General features: G+C 42.9%; 1 protein-coding gene across 3 annotated transcripts in view; it reads right to left on the bottom strand.

The window, feature by feature from the left end:
- The window catches only part of rhobtb3 (Rho related BTB domain containing 3), a 33812-nt gene extending 25361 nt beyond the window's left edge, over positions 1–8451 (bottom strand). For 2 of the 3 annotated variants that reach the window (XR_016497422.1, XM_090241814.1), the window contains exons 1-2: positions 7783–8431; positions 7104–7332 (exon numbers count right to left, since the gene is read on the bottom strand). Coding sequence is in view for 2 of the 3 variants with exons in the window: in XM_090241814.1 (XP_090097940.1) it covers positions 7104–7332; positions 7783–7784 (231 nt within the window). In the remaining variant the exon portion in view is untranslated. Of the gene's footprint in view, positions 1–7103; positions 7333–7782 lie in introns of all 3 variants that reach the window. The other variant, XM_090241815.1, reaches the window with a different exon arrangement.
- Positions 8452–23604: the final 15153 nt, after the last annotated feature.

Raw genomic sequence — 23604 nt, 5'->3', positions numbered from 1 at the left:
AGTAGCCTACTTGGTGTGTGAACTGCTGACCGCTCATAACATCAACCAGGAATAAGGTGCAGGGCAATTTGTGACTTGTTTTGGTAATCAGTTGCTGTATTGGAGGGGGAGTGGTTTCTCCTCTCCTAGGCAATCATCAATTAATACTGGGAGCTTTGCTCTTCACCTCTGCTAGATAATTAGCAATTAGTGTTAGTACTTCAGTCTCCCCTGGTTGCTCAGCAGCAGCTGTAAGACCGTCTGAAAAACAAAGACTGCTCTGTGAAGTTATTCAAGGAAGGAAAGAGAGGAAGGCTCCACACCACTCTCTCACTTATCTTGCCTACTCCCTAGTTACACTACATGACAAAAAGTATGTGGACACCTGCTCGTCGAACATCTCATTCCAAAATCATGGGCCTTAATATGGAGGCATGGCTGAGTCAAATAGGAATCCTGACTTAATGAAGTGGTGATTAAAGAGCTCAGCCATGTGCTTTTTGTCAGTAACAGCCACATCATCAACATTAAGGGACATGGGCAGCTGTGAGGAGGAGGGTTTATTATCCAGGTCATTAACCGTTTTCAATAACTTCTTGGGGTTAGACTCACAGAGAGAGAACTGCTCCTTCAAGTAACTAACTTTGGCCTTCCGTATAGCCTGAGTGCACTTATTTCTAATTTGCCTGAACGATAGTCAGTCAGCCTGAGTATGCATGCACCGAACCTTTCACCAAATGCAATTCTTGAAGTGGAGAACTCTGCAAAATCACGGTTTAACTAGTTTTTAATTCTCATTTTCTTTATGGTGGCGTATTTGTTAACAATACCACTGAAAATATCAAATGCCATTGTCAGTAACAACCTCTCTACTGCCAATGTTTGTCTATGGAGATTGCATTGTTGTGTGCTCAACTTTATACCCGTCAGCATTGTTTGTGGCTGAAATAGTTGAATCCACTAATTTGAAGGGTGTCCAAATACTTTTGTATATATAGTGTATTTTCTGATGATTTCCTTTGGTTCTTTTGTAGCTTTGTCAACTGTATGTGTTTTCTCTATACCCTGTTTGCTCCTCTCCCTGCAGGCTTTACAGACACTCCCCAGCCCTTGGCTGCAACCCTTCAATACTGAAAAAATATATAAATGCAACAATTTTACTGAGTTACAGTTCATATGAGGAAATCAGTCCATTGAAATCAATTCATTAGGACCTAAACTAAGAATATGGGGCTCAGGATTACATCACGGTATGTCTGTGCATTCAAACTGCCATTGATAAAATGCAATTGTGTTCGTTGTCCTTAGATTATGCCTGCCCATACCATAACCCCACCTCCACCATGGGGCACTCTGTTCACAGCGTTGACATCAGCACACCGCTCACCCCCACACAACGCCATACACGTGGTCTGCGGTTGTGAGCCGAGCTGGATGTACTGACAAGTTCTCTAAAACAACGTTGGAGGCGGTTTATGGTAGAGAAAATTACATTAATTTCTCTGGCAACAGCTCTGGTGGACATTCCTGCAGTCGGCATGCCAATTGCACACTCCCTCAAAACATCTGTGGCATTGTGTTGTGTGACAAAACTGCACATTTTGTGCACCTGTGTAATGATCATTCTGTTTAATCAGCTTCTTGATATGCCACACCTGTCAGGTGGATAGATTATCTTGGCAAAGGAGAAATGCTCACTAACAACGATGTAAACAAATGTATGCACAACCTATGAGAGAAATAAGCTTTTTGTGCATATGGGACATTTCTGGGGTCTTTTATTTCACCTCATGAAACATGGGACCAACACTTTACATGTTGCGTTTATATTTTTGTTCCGTGTCATTTAGTGTATCCTATGCGCACAACCCATGTGAAATTCCAGGTCTCTGGCCGTATTTGGAACTGCCGATCTGCAGTCAAGAACACAGAGTTCATCTCAGCCTATGCTACCCAGTCCCTTGACTTTTTTTGCCCTGACAGAACCCCCAGAGAACAATGCTACTCCAGCTGCTCTCTCTTCATCTGACTACGTTTTCTCTCATAGACCAAGAGCATCAGGTCGTCGCGGTGGTGGCACAGGGCTACTAATTTGTCCTAAGTGGAGATTTTGTCTTTTCTTCCTCTTTTACCTGTCAATCTACTCATTTGAATTCCATACTGTCACTTGTCTACTCAAGCATAACATTGTTATCATCTATCGCCCATCAGGTGCCCTTGGAGAGTCCCTCAATGAGCTTGACACCTTGATAAGCTAATTTCCTGACGATGGCTCACCACTCTTCGTACTTGGAGACTTCAACCTCCTGACATTTCCAGATCTCTCTATTCCCCTCCTTACCTCTTTTGACCTCACCCTTTCCCAGTCCCCTCCAATTCACAAGGCAGGCAATACGCTTGACCTCATCTTTACTAGAGTCTGTTCTCCTACTAATGTCACTGCAACCCCCTTCCCCCGTCTCTGATCAATACTTTCTTTCCATTTCTGTCTCCCTTTCTCCAACCCTAGCCACTCAGCCCCTACCCAGATGGTCATGCGCCGTCGTAATCTTCGCTCTCTATCTCCCACTACTCTCTACTCTTCTATCATCTCTCCCTTCTGCTAAATCCTTCTCCCTCCTTTCTCCGGATTCTGTCTCTTCAACCGTACTCTCCTCCCTTTCTGCATCCTATGAGTGACTCGCACTGCCCCCTTTCCTCAAGGCCGGCTCGGCCCTCCCCTCCTGCTCCATGGCTGAGTGACTCATTGCGAATTTACAGAACAAGGCTGCGGGCATCTGAGCGAAAATGGAGGTAAACTAAACTTCCGGAGGACCTATCATCTTTTCACTTCCTCCTCTCTACCTTCTCTTCCTCTGTATCTGCTGCTAAAGCCACTTTCTATCACTCTAAATGTCAAGGTTCTTCCTCTAACCCTAGGAAACTATTTTCCACCTTCTCAAACCTTCTTAATCATCCACCCCCCCCCCTTCCTCCCTCTCTGAGGACAACTTTATCAACCACTTTGAAAAAAAGGTTGACGACATCTGCTCCTCATTCACTCAGCCTATTGAGTCCACAGGTCCCACTGACACAGAACTACCGTACGCCTTGACTTCTTTCTGCCCTCTCTCTCCAGACAAAATCCTATGACTAGTGAGGTCTGGCCGCCCAACAACCTGCCAGATTGACCCCATCCCCTCCTCCCTTCTCCAAACCATCTCTGGAGATCTTCTCACTTCCCTCATCAACTCATCCCTGACCACTGGCTGCATCCCCTCTCATTTCAAAATGGACCATGTCTCTCTCCTCTTCAAGGAACCAACACTCGACTCATCTGACGTCAGAAACTATAGACCTGTATCCCTTATTTATTTTTTTACTTTATTTTATTTTATTTTACTTTATAAACATACAATATACTTGCAGTGAAGCCCCTCAACAACTACACCACAGCAGTCATCCAACAGACTCCCATTTAGAGTGACACACAGAAGCATCCAGGGTCAATGCCCTGCTCAAGGGCACATTGACAGTTCTCCCACCAGGCCACAAAACTTGAGCCCAAACCCTCCAAGATCCCCCCACAGTTCCCCAATAGATGTCCCTCAACCATCCGAGACCCCTCCCACAGTCCCCCCCCAAGAAGAAAATAAATAAAATAAATTCCATTCCCCACCCCAAGAACCCCTCAATGCACCAACAACCAAGAAAATTAACCAAAGAGAAAAAGAAAATGGCAGAAGAAAAACAGCAATCAACAATGCAAAAACATAAAAATAAACAAAGGACATCAAGGACAACTAAAATCATAACAGCGATGCCAACTGTATATGTTTGAATGCATGTCTGGCACTATTACATGTGTGTGTGTGTTCGTGTATGTGTGTATTTGAATGAGAGTGTGTATATGCATGTGTACAAACACCTGCACGGCATCAGCCTCAGGCAAACCGGCATTAGCTGTTAAAACAATGCCCCTCAATGTCATTCAAGCTTACTTTTTACTATGTTTTATTTTGACTTTATTTTTGACTTTTATCTTTCACCATCATTCACAGCAACTCCACTCCCACTTGTCTCCAATTCCACCCACATCCCAACCCTCAGCCCATCCCACCTATCTCTGCTGGCCACCCTCTTCGGATTTCTACGGAACATATCTTCCAACTGTGCTGTGATGTTTAACGTACAATTTCAATCTAATTGAATAGAATTCAGAGTTGTTGAAGATAAATAATTTGACTAAGAGTATTAGTATATTAGTAATTGACTGACCCAGTCTCTCCAGATCTCCTAACAGTACTATTTCTAGGGTCAATTTTAGATCAATGCTATGCATTTTCAGCCATTCCTGAACCTGAGACCAGAAACAGGCTACTTGAGGGCAATACCAACATAAATGGTCTATTGATTCTGTATTCTCAAAACAAAATCTGCAGAGCTTCGAGGATTTTATGCCCCAAATATTCAACATGCTGAAAAGCATGAAGTCTTGAATCTTGTGTCGTTTTATATATCAACTCATACATAAGTACCATAGAATCGGTACATCAAAAATCTCTTCCCAACTACTTTGCAATTTGTATTGCACAGTTGTCAACATCGTGGTCATCAAATGAAACTGGTATACTTTCCTATTTATGCCAGTTTTATTCCTTTGCCAGTTTTGATCCTTTATATTGGGCAGACAAACCAGTTCCCTACCTCCTCCTGCCTCCTCCATTTTGGGGGTAATGCTGTAATCAATTGGTTGTACTCTTGGATTGAGCAGACCTTCCCATACAATTCTGATAACTCCATGAAGGACATAACTCTACCATTCCAATATACAATATAATTTAAGAACAAAATACCTTTTCAAACATCTTTCTCATAAATACAGGTATTTTATCAACCAGCACATTTGAGTTCATCTATAATATTTGTTGTAATATTTGTTCTATCTTTTCAGGGGGATGAAATTTAAATTGTTGCCAGCTCTGCAATGCTTGTTTGAAAAAGAGAGAAAATGAGACATGGTAATCTGCAAAGGCAATTTTTAAACAATGGATTAATTTTTCTTTGTAATCTACTTGAGAACCATTTAGGGTTCAAGTAAAACATTTGAATAAGTGAAGCTTATAGAGAGAGGTGTAGTGCTTTTCTATGTAATCATCTCAACCCACCCAATTCCTATTCATTATATAGATAGGCATGCTTTATCCTGTATCCCTTCTTTTTTTTCTTTCCAAAACACTTGAGCGTGCTGTCTCTGATCAACACTCTCATCATCTCTCTCAGAACAATCTTCTTGAACCTAACCAGTCAGGCATGATCTTCTTGAACCTAACCAGTCAGGCTTCAAGACGGGTCACTCAACCGAGACTGGTCGATTCTGTGTCACGGAGGCTCTCCACACTGCCAAAGCTGACTCTCTCTTCTGTTCTCATCCTCCTAGATCTATCCACTGCCTTCGAGAACCATGAACCATCAGATCCTCCTCTCCACCTTCTCAGGGCTGGGCGTCTCAGGCTCTGCACACTCTTCGATTGCATCCTACCTGGCAGGCCACTCCTACCAGGTGATGTGGAGAGGATCTATGTCTGCACCACGTATTCTTATTACTGGTGTCCCCCAGGGCTCAGTTCTATGACCTCTTCTTTTTATACACCAAGTCACTCGGCTTTGTCATATCTTCACATGGTCTCTCCTAACACTGCTATGCGGATGACACTCAACTACTCCCCCCCCCCCGACACCCGGGTGGCAACATGCATCTCTGCGTGCCTGGCAGGTATCTCAGCTTGGGTGTCAGCCCACCACCTCAAGCTCAACCTTCACAAAACCAAGCATCTCTTCCTTCCAGGGAAGGCCTGCCCGCTCAAAGACCTCTCCATCATGGTTGACAACTCCCCAGTGTCGCCCTCCCAGAGTGCAAAGAACCTTGGCGTTACCCTGGACAACACCCTGTAATTCTCTGCAAACATCAAAGCAGTGACTCGCTCCTGCAGGTTCATGCTCTACAACATCTGTAGAGTATGAAGCGGTGCAGGTCCTAATCCAGGTACTTGTCATCTCCAGTCTGGACTTCTGCCAACTTACTGTTGGCTGGGCTCCTTGCTTGTGCATCAAACCCCTGCAATGTATCCAGAACACAGCAGCCTGCCTGCTTTTCAACCTTCCCAAGTTCTCCCATGTCACCCCGCTCCTCCGCACACTCCACTGGCTACCAGTCGAAGCTCACATCCAATACAAGACTATGGTGTTTGCCTACGGAGCAGCCAGGGGAACTGCTCCTACACCCTCAAACTCAATATCCCAACCCAAGCAACACGTTCTGCGACCTCTGGTCTCTTGGCCCTCCCACCCCTACGGGAGGGCAGCTCCCACTCAGCCCAGTCCAAGCTCTTCTCTATCCTGGCACCCCAATGGTGGAACCAGCTTCCCCCTGAAGCTAGGACAGCAGATTCCCATCTTCCAAAAGCACCTGAAACCCTAACTCTTCAAAGAGTTTCTTAAATAATTAATCCCCTTTCTCACCTCAACCACCTCAACCACCCCCACTTATTTTTTTTCCTAAACCAACACTTGCACTTCACTCTACCCCCACATTCTAGCTGGGATTTGTGGTTGTCCCACCTAGCTATTTTAAGACGAAATAAATAATAAATGTAAGTCGCTCTGGATAAGAGCGTCTGCTAAATGACTAAAATGCAAATGACAAGAGAAAAACTGATGATACACTATCCAATTTCGAAATTGCACCTTGTGCATTCTACTATTACAACTTTCAAGAGTAAGTTAAATGCCGGACTGAGTTCATTTACAAAAAAAATAAAACACTCCCATAGGGGACGACGCTGAAGGGGACATTTATTAGGATGTCATTGTCTTCCTACTTGTCTGTTTTAACTCTCAATAATTTCTTATCACCTTACAGAACTGTGCAAGTAATTTGGTCTCTCACTTGCAACACTCTCTAACCCCATTTCTTGTACTCCCCCTTTTCCAGCCCCCCTTCCCTTTACTCTATCACAGCCCCCCACACAATCACCCACCCTAACAGCTCCAGGGCCAAACCTACATAACAACCCTCTGACTCACCACACACACACACACACACACACACACACACACACACACACACACACACACACACACACCCAGCTAGGGCAGTCCTGCACCACCACAGTGACGTCTCCAAACACGCGGGATGTGTACTCCATGAAGGCCGAGTTGGACAGACTGGTCTCCTCAGGTCCTCCAGCCACAGCTCCATGGCCCAAGTAGCTCCACAGCAGGCCCCCCTGGAGCTGGCCCTGACCCATGGCCTCTTCCCCGGGCCTCGCTCCCCCGGGGCACTCACTCCCCAGCGCAACAATATGAATGGACCTGTAAGCAAAGCACACCAGCGGGGGACACAGTGAAAGTCGGAACCTGGTACACCATGGGGGTGAATGTGATGGGTCTCTCAAATACATTGTTGAATGCAGCAAAGGAGGGGATGTAATTTAGGGGGAAAGTGTGGTGAACATGTCTCTAATGCTGTACCTGTGAGGGATGCAGCAAGGAGGGAATTAAGAAGTGCATTTTTCCCTTATTATACATGTCAATCACGGAGACAATGCATCACGTTGTGTCATTGAGCGAATGACACTTGACAGGCTTTACTCCGTCTGAATTTTTTAGATTAGAAAATAATTGGAGGAGAATTGCATTATTATTATTATTATAAATATTATTATTATCATTAGGCAATTGCCTAATCCTATAATCTATTTTTGGCGAAACATGTGTGGTGCAAGCACATACATGCAAGGGGAGGTACAGAGAGCAACTTACATGGTCACCACGGTTTTCCGCTGGTCAATGCCTCTTAAACACGTTCTCCCCCGATGCGTTTTCACATGAGTCCGCAGTGAAAGGCTTTTCCGCAATGAGTCTCTGGTACAAGGACGCTAATCCCTCATATCCGTGGCTCGCTCACCGCGATCACGTTTGGATTGTTGTATTTCCTTCTCGTTGTTCATTCATAAAGCACAACCTCCTACAGTTTACGGTAATGTCCTGTCCGCATAGAGACGCTGCGTCCAGGCTTGCAACAATGTAAACACCGCTTGGATCTAGCCGGCGACATGGACAACCAATGCGCTAAAAAAAGAAACCATTTGTAAATCAGTAAGAAAAAAATGAAAATAAAAAACTAGGCGGAGAAAGCAGAACCTGAGGCTCGTGTCACGGCTCGATCCAATGAAAATGGACGTCACCTTATAAAACAAAGTCCCCTGGGCAGAGGAAGAAAAGTGGGGAGATAATATACAGAGAGGGGGAGGGAGAAGGGGGAAAGACTGGAAAAGAGCAACAGACCTTCTGGAGAGTGGACTCGCCTGACTCAGCAACACAAAGACTAGACACACACTTACAGTACATACACGCCAACAGCAGCACACGTCCACAAATGACGCGCAGCCCAAATTGCATTGTTATGTCCACTCTTTACGTGGCCCTCTCAACACACCCACTGCTTTCTCCATATTCTGTATAAAAAAAACTCGCCCGTTCGTTGACCTAATCTTATTTATTCTTATTATTCCAGCAGATAATAATGAATGCAAGTGATTGGGTTTGACAACATGGTCTTTGATTTGCATTATTCGGTGGCTGTGAACACAAATAACTCCAACAACAGAAGCTAAATTAGGAGGGATTATCGTCAAAACATGTCACTGCGACAAAGTGTCAAACACCGGACCGCTCTATTCTCACTATAATAATATAGTGATTGCATGATAATTCTCTATTCCAACATTGCGCCTCTCAGCAATCTATGATCATGTATAATGAATGAGGCTCATTTACTCTCCCAATCAATGTATGTAATTGACTTGCAATTCTTGAAGTCGTGACATGATCGCCAATAGGGCCTATACACCAAGGCACAGTGTGTGCCTTATGCAATGATAATGGCATAATTGGAAGATAACGGCGTGATAAAGCTGGCATATATGCTAATTAAGCTTGAGCCGATGGAATAATTGGTGTTAATTGATTGATGCAGTGTGAAACTGTAGTATTTGTATTTAATACAGATCCCCATTGGCAGCAGCTACTCTTCCTGGGGTCCAGCAAAATGAAAGCAGTTCATACAATTTTTAAAAACATTACAATACATTCACTGGTTTCGCAACACAATGTGTGCCCTCAGGCCCCTACTCCACCGCTACCACATATCTACAATACAAAATCCATGTGTACGTGTGTATAGTGTGCATGTTAAAGTGTGTGTGTATGCATGTGGCTGTGCCTATGTTTGTGTAGCTCCACCGTCCCCACTGTTCCATAAGGTGTATTTTTATCTGTTTTTTAAATCTAATTTTTGTACTTGCATCAGTTACTTGATGTGGAATAGAGTTCCATGTACTCATGGCTCTATGAAGTACTGTGCCCATCCCATAGTGTGTTCTGGACTTGGGGACTGTGAAGAGACCTCTTGTGGCATGTCTTGTAGGGTATGCATGGGTGTACGAGCTGTGTGCCAGTAGTTCAAATAGACAGCTCGGTGCACTTAACATGTCAATTCCTCTCACTTTTAATGAGTTATGTGCAGTGGGTAGGGACTCTGTAGGCTCTACCTACTGCAGTAGGCTCTACCTACTGCACATAACTCACTAAAAGTGAGAGGATATGTTAAGTGCACCGAGCTGTCTGTCACTTTTAATGAGTTATGTGCAGTAGGTAGAGTCCCATTTGGACAAACCCCAGGATCTTAATGGGGTTGTTCCCTCAAGGGGACAGACATGAAGACAAATCAAATCAAATTTGTGCCGTGAGATGCTTACAAGCCCTTAACCAACAATGCAGTTCAAGAAATAGAGTTAAGAAAATATTTACTAAATAAACGAAAGTAAAAAATGTAATAAAAAGTAACACAATAGAATAACAGTAACAAGGCTATATTCAGGGGTACCAAGTCATTGTGCGAGGGTACAGGTTAGTCGAGGTAATTTGTACACGTAGATGGGGGTAAAGTAACTATGCATAGATAATAAACAGCAAGTAGCAGCAGTGTAATGTAAATAGTCTGGGTGGCCATTTGATTAATTGCTCAGCAGTCTAATGGCTTGGGGGTAGCCATTCGGCCTATATGTAGCAGGGGTTGTTCGGTGAACCACGCTCATGTGAAGAGTATCTTGCTTAAGTGAGACCTGAAGATTTGCGTTGACTCCCAGAGCAAATGCCCTTGCACCTTAGCTCAGCGGGCTAACACTGTCCGAACCCAGGGTCACATTGGTGTTCTGACTTGGATGGATCTCTGCAAGGAACAAGAGGTCAAAGCGGGGGGTGAAGTGTAATGCAGGTGTTTCAGCTTGCGCGATGAGTAGCGTTTAGCTTAGTAGGCTAACACAGTCTTCTGCATAGACGAACAGGGTTCAAACAGAGTTGGTGAACTCAGACCTGCACTATGACTGACGAATCATGTTTTCTATTTTATATTCATGACTTCAAAAGAAACAGTCGCAAACATTGCACTGGAATGCTTACCAAATGTGCCCTTGTCTGGAACCAAATAAAGCCTAAGAGCCTGTTAACCTACCTTTCCATGACATGACTCTCCTAAAAATAACATATAGAATTCAACAGTTTGATTATGCATGCCTACATTTGTGAATTACATCACCATATTATAATATTTAATTTCTTAGTTATTATTGTGCTCAGCTTTATGTTACCTTGGGCATTTGTCATGTCTTGATGCAATGCAATGCGTCACATAAGGGCTTGTGGCTCTATTCGCATGCATCGGAGGTTACTGCAGATCAGCAGAAGAAAACAGGATCATTCACGCACGAGAGCATATTAATATGCCCCCCACACAAATTCCCGGACCACTGACTTCTGCTATTCAAAGGCCGATATAGTACAACTAGGCCGATCACTCTCAACTCCAAGCATAATAATGTTCCTTTGTGGTGAGAAATTGGCTGGTAATATGTGGATTCGATTTTCAAAGGAACTATTTTATTTTATTTTAAATAGTACCAGATAGGGGTTCTTTGTCTTGTAACCATAGCGGACCTCTTTTGGGTGCTACAGTATATAGAACCCTTTTTTTAAGGTTCAATAAAGAACCATGCTCCCAAGGTTCTAAATGGAAACTGTATGGTGCTATTATAAATAACCCTTTCACAAGGTTCTAGAAAGAAACATTAAAAAAGGTTCTATATAGCACCAAAACAGGCTTTCACTGTGGTTACAAACATTTTGGGGATATACAGAACCCTTTCTTATGGTACCTTATATAACCTTTATGGAGAAGGGTTCTATAAATAACCTTTCTCAATCTCAAAGGTTCTTTGTAGATCCTTTTGAAGAACCATACAGGGTTTTTTATTCTGGACAGCCATATTATATTGTTAAAATTCCATATGTGGTATTATTGTGTTAAGGTGAATGAAGTGAGCTACCTCTGGAACAGCTGGGGGTCCCTGAGGAGGTAATTGAGAACCACTGACTGATTTAGTCAACCGTTCACAATTGACACAATTCCATTCACTGGTCATAGTCATATATAATATGTCATGGCATAACACAACAGATTAGATCAACCGGAATGAGCTATGAGTAAACCACGCTCCAAAACATTCTAATGAGCCACCTACCCTACATTTTAATTATCACAAAAAGTTTTAAAAACCCTTTGGTGAACTGCAAAGCACCATTGAAGAGCTCAGAGGGTTATTTGAGGCATTATGGTTCCACATTGAACCATCACCCTTCCCAAAGAAACCCAGATTGTTTTGTGTGTACTGTCACCTCTTTAGTTTGAATTTGAAATGGCATTGCATTATTCTATAGACTATAGCTTGGCATTGCATTATTCTATAGACTATAGCTTGGCATTGCATTATTCTATAGACTATAGCTTGGCATTGCATTATTCTATAGGCTATAGCTTGGCATTGCATTATTCTATAGACTATAGCTTGGCATTGCATTATTCTATAGACTATAGCTTGGCATTGCATTATTCTATAGACTATAGCTTGGCATTGCATTATTCTATAGACTATAGCTTGGCATTGCATTATTCTATAGACTATAGCTTGGCATTGCATTATTCTATAGACTATAGCTTGGCATTGCATTATTCTATAGACTATAGCTTGGCATTGCATTATTCTATAGACTATAGCTTGGCATTGCATTATTCTATAGACTATAGCTTGGCATTGCATTATTCTATAGACTATAGCTTGGCATTGCATTATTCTATAGACTATAGCTTGGCATTGCACTATTCTATAGACTATAGCTTGGCATTGCATTATTCTATAGACTATAGCTTGGCATTGCATTATTCTATAGACTATAGCTTGGCATTGCATTATTCTATAGACTATAGCTTGGCATTGCATTATTCTATAGGCTATAGCTTGGCATTGCATTATTCTATAGACTATAGCTTGGCATTGCATTATTCTATAGACTATAGCTTGGCATTGCATTATTCTATAGACTATAGCTTGGCATTGCATTATTCTATAGACTATAGCTTGGCATTGCATTATTCTATAGACTATAGCTTGGCATTGCATTATTCTATAGACTATAGCTTGGCATTGCATTATTCTATAGACTATAGCTTGGCATTGCATTATTCTATAGACTATAGCTTGGCATTGCATTATTCTATAGACTATAGCTTGGCATTGCATTATTCTATAGACTATAGCTTGGCATTGCACTATTCTATAGACTATAGCTTGGCATTGCATTATTCTATAGACTATAGCTTGGCATTGCATTATTCTATAGACTATAGCTTGGCATTGCATTATTCTATAGACTATAGCTTGGCATTGCATTATTCTATAGACTATAGCTTGGCATTGCATTATTCTATAGACTATAGCTTGGCATTGCATTATTCTATAGACTATAGCTTGGCATTGCACTATTCTATAGGCTATAGCTTGGCATTGCACTATTCTATAGGCTATAGCTTGGCATTGCATTATTCTATAGACTATAGCTTGGCATTGCACTATTCTATAGGCTATAGCTTGGCATTTGCACTATTCTATAGGCTATAGCCTGCCAGGGAAATGGAACCCTGGTGTCTTAATCACATCATAGGGCCATTTATTTGGGCTTGAAACTACACTGAACTAAAATATACAGTACCAGTCAAAAGTTTGGACACACTTACTCATTCAAGGGTTTTTCTTTATTTTTTTACTATTTTCTACATTGTAGAATAATAGGGAAGACATCAAAACTATGAAATAACACATATGGAATCATGTGCTAACCAAAAAAGTATTAAACAAATCAAAATATATTCTTCAAAGTAGCCACCCTTTGCCTTGATGACAGCATTCTCTCAACCAGCTTCCTAAGGTCACCTGGAATGCATTTCAATTACCAGGTGTGCCTTGTTAAAAGTTATTGTGTGGAATTTCTTTCCTTATTAATGTGTTTCAGCCAATCAGTTATGTTTTGACAAGGTAGGGGTGGTGTACAGAAGATAACCCTATTTGGTAAAAGATCAAGTCCATATAATGGCAAGAATAGCTCAAATAAGCAAAGAGAAACAACAGTCCATCATTACTTTAAGACATGAAGGTCAATCAATCTGGAAATTTTCACGAACTGAAAGTTTCTTCAAGTACAGTTGCAAAAACCATTAAGCGCTATGATGAAACTGGCTCTCATGAGGACTGCCACAGCTAAGGAACCACCAGAGTTACCTCTGCAGCAGAGGTTCATTAGAGTTAACTGCACCTCAGATTGCAGCCCAAATAAATGCATCACAGAGTTCAAGTAACAGACACATCTCAACATCAACTGTTCAGAGGAGACTGTGTGAATCAGGCCTTCATGGTTGAATTTCTGCAAAGAAACCACTACTAAAGGACAACAATAAGAAGAGGAGACTTGCTTGGGCCAAGAAATACGAGCAATGAACATAAGACCGGTGGAGATCTGTCCTTTGCTCTGATGAGTCCAAATTTGAGATTTTTGGTTCCAACCGCCGTGTCTTTGTGTGACACAAAGTAGGTGAACAGATGATCTCCACATGGCAGCATTCGCGCAAACTGAAAGCGTGAACCACTGCATTTAACCATGGAAAGGTGACTGGGAATATGGCCGAATACAAACAGTGTAGTTATTCCCTCCGCTGTCCCCACGTTTCAAGATGGCCACCATTGTTCCTGTATCCAAGAAGGCAAAGGTAACTGAACTAAATTACTATCGCCCTGTAGCACTCACTTCTGTCATCATGAAGTGCTTTGAGAGGCTAGTCAAGGATCATATCACCTCCACCTTACCTTTCACCAGAGACCCACTTCAATTTGCTTACCGCCCCAATAGGTCCACAGACGATGCAATCGCCATCACACTGCACACTGCCCTATCCCATCTGGACAAGAGGAATAACTATGTAAGAATGCTGTTCATTGACCGTAGCTCAGCATTCAACACCCTTCATGCTCATCATTAAGCTTGAGGCCCTGGGTCTCAACCCCGCCCTGTGCAAGTGGGTCCTGGACTTCCTGACGGGCCGCCCCCAGGTGATGAAGGTAGGAAACAACATCTCCACTTCACTGATCCTCAACACTGGGGCCCCACAAGGGTGCGTGCTCAGCCCCCTCCTGTACTCCCTGTTCACCCATGACTGCGTGGCCATGCACTCCTCCAACTCAATCATCAAGTTTGCAGACGACACAACAGTAGTAGGCTTTGGGGTGCTGGTGACCAGCAACATGTGAAGGGCGAACAATATACTATTAATACTTGACCAACATCTCCCTCACTGTGTTCTTTTTGTAACATTTCATTTGGAATCGAACCCAATTTACTAATCAGGCTTTTTTTCGGACATTTTTGGCCTTTTAATTGTAAAATGTCGAGACAACAACGGCTGCGAGCCACAAAGGAGCAGGTCTCTGCTGAAGTCTCGGGCTCACCTGACACAGACTCTGATCCCCCCGACCTAGCCATGGTAATGGCAGCTATCATTAAATCTGAACAGACTGCTGACTAAGGTGGAGTCACTATTCACTGACATATCCACACAAATAGCCATTCTCGCCACCGAGGTCTACATAAAGATTGACTCTGTTAAGGAAGCGAGACGTGACATCCGTCTGAATAGCCTGAAAGTTGCCGCAAATATTTATTCCGAACAAGTGGTGACACTGGAATAGCAAGTCACCCGGCTATCATCAGATGTCGTCAAACTCACTTCCAAGGTTGAAGACCTTGAGAACAGACAGCGCCGGGGGAACGGTCACATGTTCGGCATGAGAGAGGGACTCGAGACCGTAGGCGGAATGCGGCCTAGCCTGTCCATAGCTAAACTTTTACAGGAAAGTCTTGGCCTCGATTACACCCCCACCCTTGACCATGCGCACAGAAGCATACAGTCCGCACTGAAGAATGGGGAGCTGTCCAGACCCATAGTAGTTAAATGCCACTATCTTCAGGAGAAGGAGGATGTCTTCCGTAAGGCAGCGCAAGAGGCTCCATCACCCACGACGGTAATCAAGGCCAAAAAGATCATCAAGGACAACAACCACCCAAGCCACTGCCTGTTTACCTAGCTATTATTCCGAAATCAAGGTCAGTACAGGTGCATCAAAGCTTGGACCGAGAGACTGAAAAACAGCTTCTATCTCAAAGCCATCAGACTGTTAAACAGCCATCACTAACACAGAGAGGCTGCTGCCTACATACAGACTTGAAATCATTGGCCACTTTATTTAATGGATCACTAGTCACTTTAATAATGCCACTTTAATAATGTTTACATATCTTGCATTACTTATGTACACTACCATTCAAAAGTTTGGGGTCACTTAGAAATGTTATTTTTTATTGAAAGAAAAGCACATTAAGAAAAGATTAAGATGGGCAAAAGAACACAGACACTGGGCAGAGTAACTCCGTGTTCTTTTGCCCATCTTAATCTTTTATTTTTATTGAGACATGGCTTTTTCTTTGCAACTCTGCCTAGAAGGCCAGCATCCCGGAGTCGCCTCTTCACTGTTGACGTCGAGACTGGTGTTTTGCGGGTACTATTTAATGAAGCTGCCAGTTGAGGACGTGTGAGGCGTCTGTTTCTCAAACCAGACACTCTAATGTACTTGACCTCTTGCTCAGTTGCAGGAATGTCCAACAGAGCTGTTGCCAGATAATTGGGGGGGGGGGGGGGGGGGTGGGGGGTTGAGGAGTATTTATGTCTGTAATAAAGCCCTTTTGTGGTGAAAAACCTAATTCTGAATGGCTGGGCCTGACTCGGCAAGGGTTAGGCCTGGCTCCCCAGTGGGTGGGCCTATGCCCTCCCGGGCCCACCCACAGCTGCGCCCCTGCCCAGTCATGTGAAATCCATAGATTTCAATTGACTGATTTCCTTCTATAAACTGTAATTCAGTAAAATCTTTGAAATGGTTGCGTTTATATTTTTGTTCAGTGTAGATTGCCAAAAAACATCCTTTATTTAAGCATGTAGCTGCCAGGAGGGCTGCAACAGCAGTTTACTATGCCCAGGCACAAACATTCAGTAGCCTACCATGGACAGTGCCTTGATCAGTGCAAACTAAAATAACATCACCATGACCATGGGTGGGGCTCAAGGGCTGTAGGAAGCTTGGCCTGCTGACAGACTCTGACGCTGACAGACTCTGCCACGGATTTGCTATTGTTCCCATTCCCCTGACAATTTAAATTGTGAAATAAATAGGCTAAAAATCTATTGCAATACTGCTATTGGATTCTTTTTGGTAGACTCATTCCACTACTAAACATGAGTAGACCTACACATTGCGTAGGTCAACTAAGCTTACTGTCCACTATGACATCTAGATAGACATCATCTCTTTATATTATGTGAGTTGTTTTTCTTCTTCTGGTGTTGAACACCCGGGACACACTCGAGACCGTAGGCGGAATGCGGCCTAGCCTGTCCATAGGAGGAAAACAAGCCATCAACACTCATTTTACTATCTGAACCACAGGAGTCTTGTGCTAATCAGGCAGTGGAAGCCGCTGAGGGGAGGACGGCTCATAACATAGGCACACGCACACGCACACGCACACACACACACACACACACGATAACATATGCACTATACACACACGTACACATGGATTTTGTATTGTAGATATGTGGTAGTGGTGGAGTAGGGGCCTGAGGGCACACAGTGTGTTGTGAAATCTGTGAATGTATTGTAATGTTTTTAAAATGGTATAACTGCCTTAATTTTGCTGGACCTCGGGAAGAGTAGCTGCTGCTTTGGCAGGAACTAATGGGGATCCTTAATACATATGAATAATAATGGACATTTGATAATGAAATACAAAATAATAATTCACATTTGACTTGTAGCTCCTTCTCAAGTTGGATGAGTTAAGTCTACCCGGAAACACAGGAAGTTGGTGGCACCTTAATTGGGGAGGGCAGGCTCGTGATAATGGCTGGAACAGAGCAAATGGAATGGCATCAAACACATGGAAACCGCTCCAGCCATTATTACGAGCCTGCCCTCCCCAATTAAGGTGTCACCAACCTCCTGTGTTTCCTGGTAGACTTAACTCATCCAACTTGAGAAGGCGCTACAAGTCAAATGTTCAACAAACAAAACATAACCCCCTACCCCACACATTAAGGACAGAGACATTCGTTTTTAGTTCAGTCAAATCCTGCCTTCAGAATTTTTATGTCGTGATCTGATTTGCCACTTACGCATCTGGACATGAATCAAATGTCAAAGGTCGAGGTTGCCATAAATACTTCATCCCCATTTGAATACAAGTAAACTTCAGGAAAAACCCCCAACTGTATATTAATAGTTTGATGTGGCATCATGTCCTTGCCTCCTTCCCTCTTTCACCTTCCCTTCAGATCAGTGCAGATGAGAAAGCGAGGAGAGGAAGTAACTTTAGACTATTGACATGAGGCCAATCAGTCCATCAGGAGGTTGTGGCCTTAGATTTCTTAGCGGCATCTTCGGCCTCCATGCTCTCTCTCCCTACTTTGCCCTTCTCAGACTCGATAAAACAGGACACGTGTAACGTCTGGAATGGAATTAATAGAACAGTATCAAACATATTGAAACCACATGTTTGACTCCTTTCCATTCATTCTATTCCAGCCATTATAATGAGACAGTCTTCCTATAGCTCCTCCCACCAGCCTCCTCTGGTCACTAGTACCTTGTTTCCAACCAAGGTGCATGAATAAAGGAGCAAACTGAAAATGTGAAAGATATGCATGAATGTTATATTTATTTACGATAAAAAACAATTATTTCTTTGATGACACTGTTAAAAACACGGCACACGACACAAACACCGACACAGACACAGGCACACACAGCAACCCTGGAGCAGTTTGGGGTTTGTGTGCCTTGCTCAAGGGCACCACGACTGTAGGTGGCACCCGAGATATTGATTACAACAAAGATTAAATAGATTACAATACTAGGTCATTTACCTCTATGTCTCCATTTTGCAATGGTACTCCAGCATCTGTCCAAAGAGGAGAAATCAGAGTATTGCAGAATAAGCAAACAGTTTATGGCACTGTAACCATACCGATGTTATGTGGTAAAATGTCCCATAGATAGTGACGTAAATCTACCACCGTGGTGGTAATTACAGTAGATTAATAGCACTTTATTATTATTTATTTATTTTTAACCCCTTTTTCTCCCCAATTTCGTGATATCCAATTGGTAGTTAGTGTCTTATCTCATTGCTGCACCTCCCGTACAGACTCGGGTGAGGCGAAAGTCGAGAGCCTCGCGTCCTCCGAAACACGACCCTGTCAAGCCGCACTGCTTCTTAACACATTGCTTGCTTAACCTTGGAAGCCAGCCGCACCAATGTGTCGGAAGAAACACCTGACGACTGCACTCAGCTTGCATGCGCCCGGCCCACTACAAGGAGTCGCTAGAGCACGATGGGACAAGGAAATCCCGGCTGGGCCAATTATGCGCCGCCTCATGGGTCTCCTGGAGGCCCTGATTCATACCACTTTTGACATATCTAACAGCCACTGAAGATCATGCAGAATGCATCTTCAAAGCTAGCTCGAGTCACAGATCTGTTTGCTGTCTTGCCCAACTCCGATATCGTTGTCACACCAAACAAAACCCTGTAAACACCTTGCACAGTATGTGTTTTTTGTGATATGATCAGGGTGTGGAATTGGAGACAAGTTGAAGTGGAGTTGATGGGCGGGGGATAGAATGACAGTCCAAGATAAAAATATTTTAAAAATTAAGTCAAAATATAACATAACAAAAGGTATGTTTGAATGACACTGAGGGGCAGTGTTTTTAAAGCTAATGCTGGCTGGTTTGCCTGAGGCTTATGTGTTCGTACACATGCATATACACACACTCTCATTCAAATGCACACATGTGCACATACACCGACACACACAGGTAAATAGTGACATACACGCACTCTAACATACAGTGCATTGTGAAAGTATTCAGCCCCCTTGAACTTTGCGACCTTTTGCCACATTTCAGGCTTCAAACATAAAGATATAAAACTGTATTTTTTTGTGAAGAATCAACAACAAGTGGGAGACAATCATGAAGTGGAACGACATTTATTGGATATTTCAAACTTTTTTAACAAATCAAAAACTGAAAAATTGGGCGTGCAAAATTATTCAGCCCCCTTAAGTTAATACTTTGTAGCGCCACCTTTTGCTGCGATTACAGCTGTAAGTCGCTTGGGGTATGTCTCTATCAGTTTTGCACATCGAGAGACTGAAGTTTTTTCCCATTCCTCCTTGCAAAACAGCTCGAGCTCAGTGAGGTTGGATGGAGAGCATTTGTGAACAGCAGTTTTCAATTCTTTCCACAGATTCAGATTGGATTCAGGTCTGGACTTTGACTTGGCCATTCTAACACCTGGATATGTTTATTTTTGAACCATTCCATTGTAGATTTTGCTTTATGTTTTGGATCATTGTCTTGTTGGAAGACAAATCTCCGTCCCAGTCTCAGGTCTTTTGCAGACTCCATCAGGTTTTCTTCCAGAATGGTCCTGTATTTGGCTCCATCCATCTTCCCATCAATTTTAACCATCTTCCCTGTCCCTGCTGAAGAAAAGCAGGCCCAAACCATGATGCTGCCACCACCATGTTTGACAGTGGGGATGGTGTGTTGCTTTTACGCCAAACATAACGTCTTGCATTGTTGCCAAAAAGTTCAATTGTGGTTTCATCTGACCAGAGCACCTTCTTCCACATGTTAGGTGTGTCTCCCAGGTGGCTTGTGGCAAACTTTAAACAACACTTTTTATGGATATCTTTAAGAAATGGCTTTCTTCTTGCCACTCTTCCATAAAGGCCAGATTTGTGCAATATACGACTGATTGTTGTCCTATGGACAGAGTCTCCCACCTCAGCTGTAGATCTCTGCAGTTCATCCAGAGTGATCATGGGCCTCTTGGCTGCATCTCTGATCAGTCTTCTCCTTGTATGAGCTGAAAGTTTAGAGGGACGGCCAGGTCTTGGTAGATTTGCAGTGGTCTGATACTCCTTCCATTTCAATATTATCGCATGTACAGTGCTCCTTGGAATGTTTAAAGCTTGGGAAATCTTTTTGTATCCAAATCCGGCTTTAAACTTCTTCACAACAGTATCTCGGACCTGCCTGGTGTGTTCCTTGTTCTTCATGATGCTCTCTGCGCTTTTAACGGACCTCTGAGACTATCACAGTGCAGGTGCATTTATACGGAGACTTGATTACACACAGGTGGATTGTATTTATCATCATTAGTCATTTAGGTCAACATTGGATCATTTAGAGATCCTCACTGAACTTCTGGAGAGAGTTTGCTGCACTGAAAGTAAAGGGGCTGAATAATTTTGCACGCCCAATTTTTCAGTTTTTGATTTGTTAAAAAAGTTTGAAATATCCAATAAATGTCGTTCCACTTCATGATTGTGTCCCACTTGTTGTTGATTCTTCATAAAAAAATACAGTTTTATATCTTTATGTTTGAAGCCTGAAATGTGGCAAAAGGTCGCAAAGTTCAAGGGGGCTGAATACATTCGCAATGCACTGTATTCAGTTGGCCTTGCTGTTATGATTTATGTTGTCCTTGATGTCTTTGTTGTTTTTTTGTTTCCCTTTGTCTGTCTTTTTTTTCTATTTTGTTCATTTTGTTGGTTGTTGGTGCATTTGGGGGGAGGGGGGGTCTTGGGGGTGGGGAATGGAATGAAATAATTGTTTAAAATATATTTTCTTTTTGGGGGGGGATCTCGAATGGTTGAGAGGCAGCTCTTGAGGAACTGTGTGGGGGATCTTGGAGGGTTGGCGGTTGGGAGCTTGGGCCGTTGGCTGATGGATCGCTGGTTCAGGTCCCCGTTTTTTGACCTTGTGGGAGATCTGTCGACGTGCCCTTGAGCAGGTCGTTGACCCTGGTTGCTTCGGTGTTACACTCTGGTTGGGAGTCTGTTAGATGACTAATGTGATGTAGTTGTTGAGCTGCTTCACTGCAAGTATATTATGTTTAAAACATTCAATAAGAAATATTAAAATGTAAAAAAGAAATTAATATATTTATTTTAAAACAATGATTGATGCCATAAGTCAACGGTCACACCTGTTAATGATTTTCCATGGCGGTATAATGATGATTTAAATTATTTGACCATCTACAGTGGGGCAAAAAAGTATTTAGTCAGCCACCAATTGTGCAAGTTTCCCCACTTAAAAAGATGAGAGAGGCCTGTTATTTTCATCATAGGTACACTTCAACTATGACAGACAAAATGAGGGAAAAAAATCCAGAAAATCACATTGTAGGATTTTTAATGAATTTATTTGCAAATGATGGTGGAAAATAAGTATTTGGTCACCTACAAACAAGCAAGGTTTCTGGCTCTCACAGACCTGTAACTTCTTCTTTAAGAGGCTCCTCTGTCCTCCACTCATTACCTGTATTAATGGCACCTAATTGAACTTGTTATCAGTATAAAAGACACCTGTCCACAACCTCAAACAGTCACACTCCTATGGCCAAGACCAAAGAGCTGTCAAAGGACACCAGAAACAAAATTGTAGACCTGCACCAGGCTGGGAAGACTGAATCTGCAATAGGTAAGCAGCTTGGTTTGAAGAAATCAACTGTGGGAGCAATTATTAGGAAATGGAAGACATACAAGACCACTGATAATCTCCCTCGATCTGGTGCTCCATGCAAGATCTCACCCTGTGGGGTCAAAATGATCACAAGAATGGTGAGCAAAAATCCCAGAACCACACAGGGGGACCTAGTGAATGACCTGCAGAGAGCTGGGACCAAAGTAACAAAGCCTACCATCAGTAACACACTACGCCGCCAGGGACTCAAATCCTGCAGTGCCAGACATGTCTCCCTGCTTAAGCCAGTACATGTCCAGGCCCGTCTGAAGTTTGCTAGAGAGCATTTGGATGATCCAGAAGAAGATTGGGAGAATGTCATATGGTCAGACTTTTTGGTAAAAACTCAACTCGTCGTGTTTGGAGGACAAAGAATGCTGAGTTGCATCCAAAGAACACCATACCTACTGTGAAGCATGGGGGTGGAAACATCATGCTTTGGGGCTGTTTTTCTGCAAAGGGACCAGGACGACTGATCCGTGGAAAGGAAAGATTGAATGGGGCCATGTATCGTGAGATTTTGAGTGAAAATCTCCTTCCATCAGCAAGGGCATTGAAGATGAAACGTGGCTGGGTCTTTCAGCATGACAATGATCCCAAACACACCGCCCGGGCAACGAAGGAGTGGCTTCGTAAGAAGCATTTCAAGGTCCTGGAGTGGCCTAGCCAGTCTCCAGATCTCAACCCCATAGAAAATCTTTGGAGGGAGTTGAAAGTCCGTGTTGCCCAGCAACAGCCCCAAAACATCACTGCTCTAGAGGAGATCTGCATGGAGGAATGGGCCAAAATACCAGAAACAGTGTGTGAAAACCTTGTGAAGACTTACAGAAAACGGTTGACCTCTGTCATTGCCAACAAAGGGTATATAACAAAGTATTGAGATAAACTTTTGTTATTGACCAAATACTTATTTTCCACCATCATTTGCAAATAAATTCATGAAAAATCCTACAATGTGATTTTCTGGATTTCTTCTCATTTTGTCTGTCATAGTTGAAGTGTACCTATGATGAAAATGACAGGCCTCTCTCATCTTTTTAAGTGGGAGAACTTGCACAATTGGTGGCTGACTAAATACTTTTTTGCCCCACTGTATATCTTTTTACACTTGTAAAATATCCAGATACAATGAGTCCCTGACTACCTCTAGAGGTAGACTGGAAGATCTGATCACAATTAGATCATTATGCATCTTTTAATCGTCTACACTTGTCTAAAAATGTAAGCACAATCATAATGGGGACAAGATGAGGACAAAGGATGTATGTTAGCCCATGTATAGGGGGTTAATGACAAAGGAGTTGGTAATGGATGCACAAACAGATCTGGTACTCAGGCACATGAAGGAACAGTTACTCTACGGTAGCAGTGGAAGTCCAGAGCGTAGAATGTCTCCTGGTGATAGAGCACAAGTATGTCCCGGCCCTCCACGGTCCTGAACGACCGCTTGGCTTTTATCAGGTCCTCCTTCTTGCCCACAAAGTGTGAA

The sequence above is a fragment of the Oncorhynchus mykiss genome, chromosome 7 (assembly GCF_057628025.1).
Source record: "Oncorhynchus mykiss isolate SJ-2025 chromosome 7, ASM5762802v1, whole genome shotgun sequence".
Taxonomy (NCBI): domain Eukaryota; kingdom Metazoa; phylum Chordata; class Actinopteri; order Salmoniformes; family Salmonidae; genus Oncorhynchus; species Oncorhynchus mykiss.
This window is presented reverse-complemented; position numbering and strand designations above follow the sequence as displayed.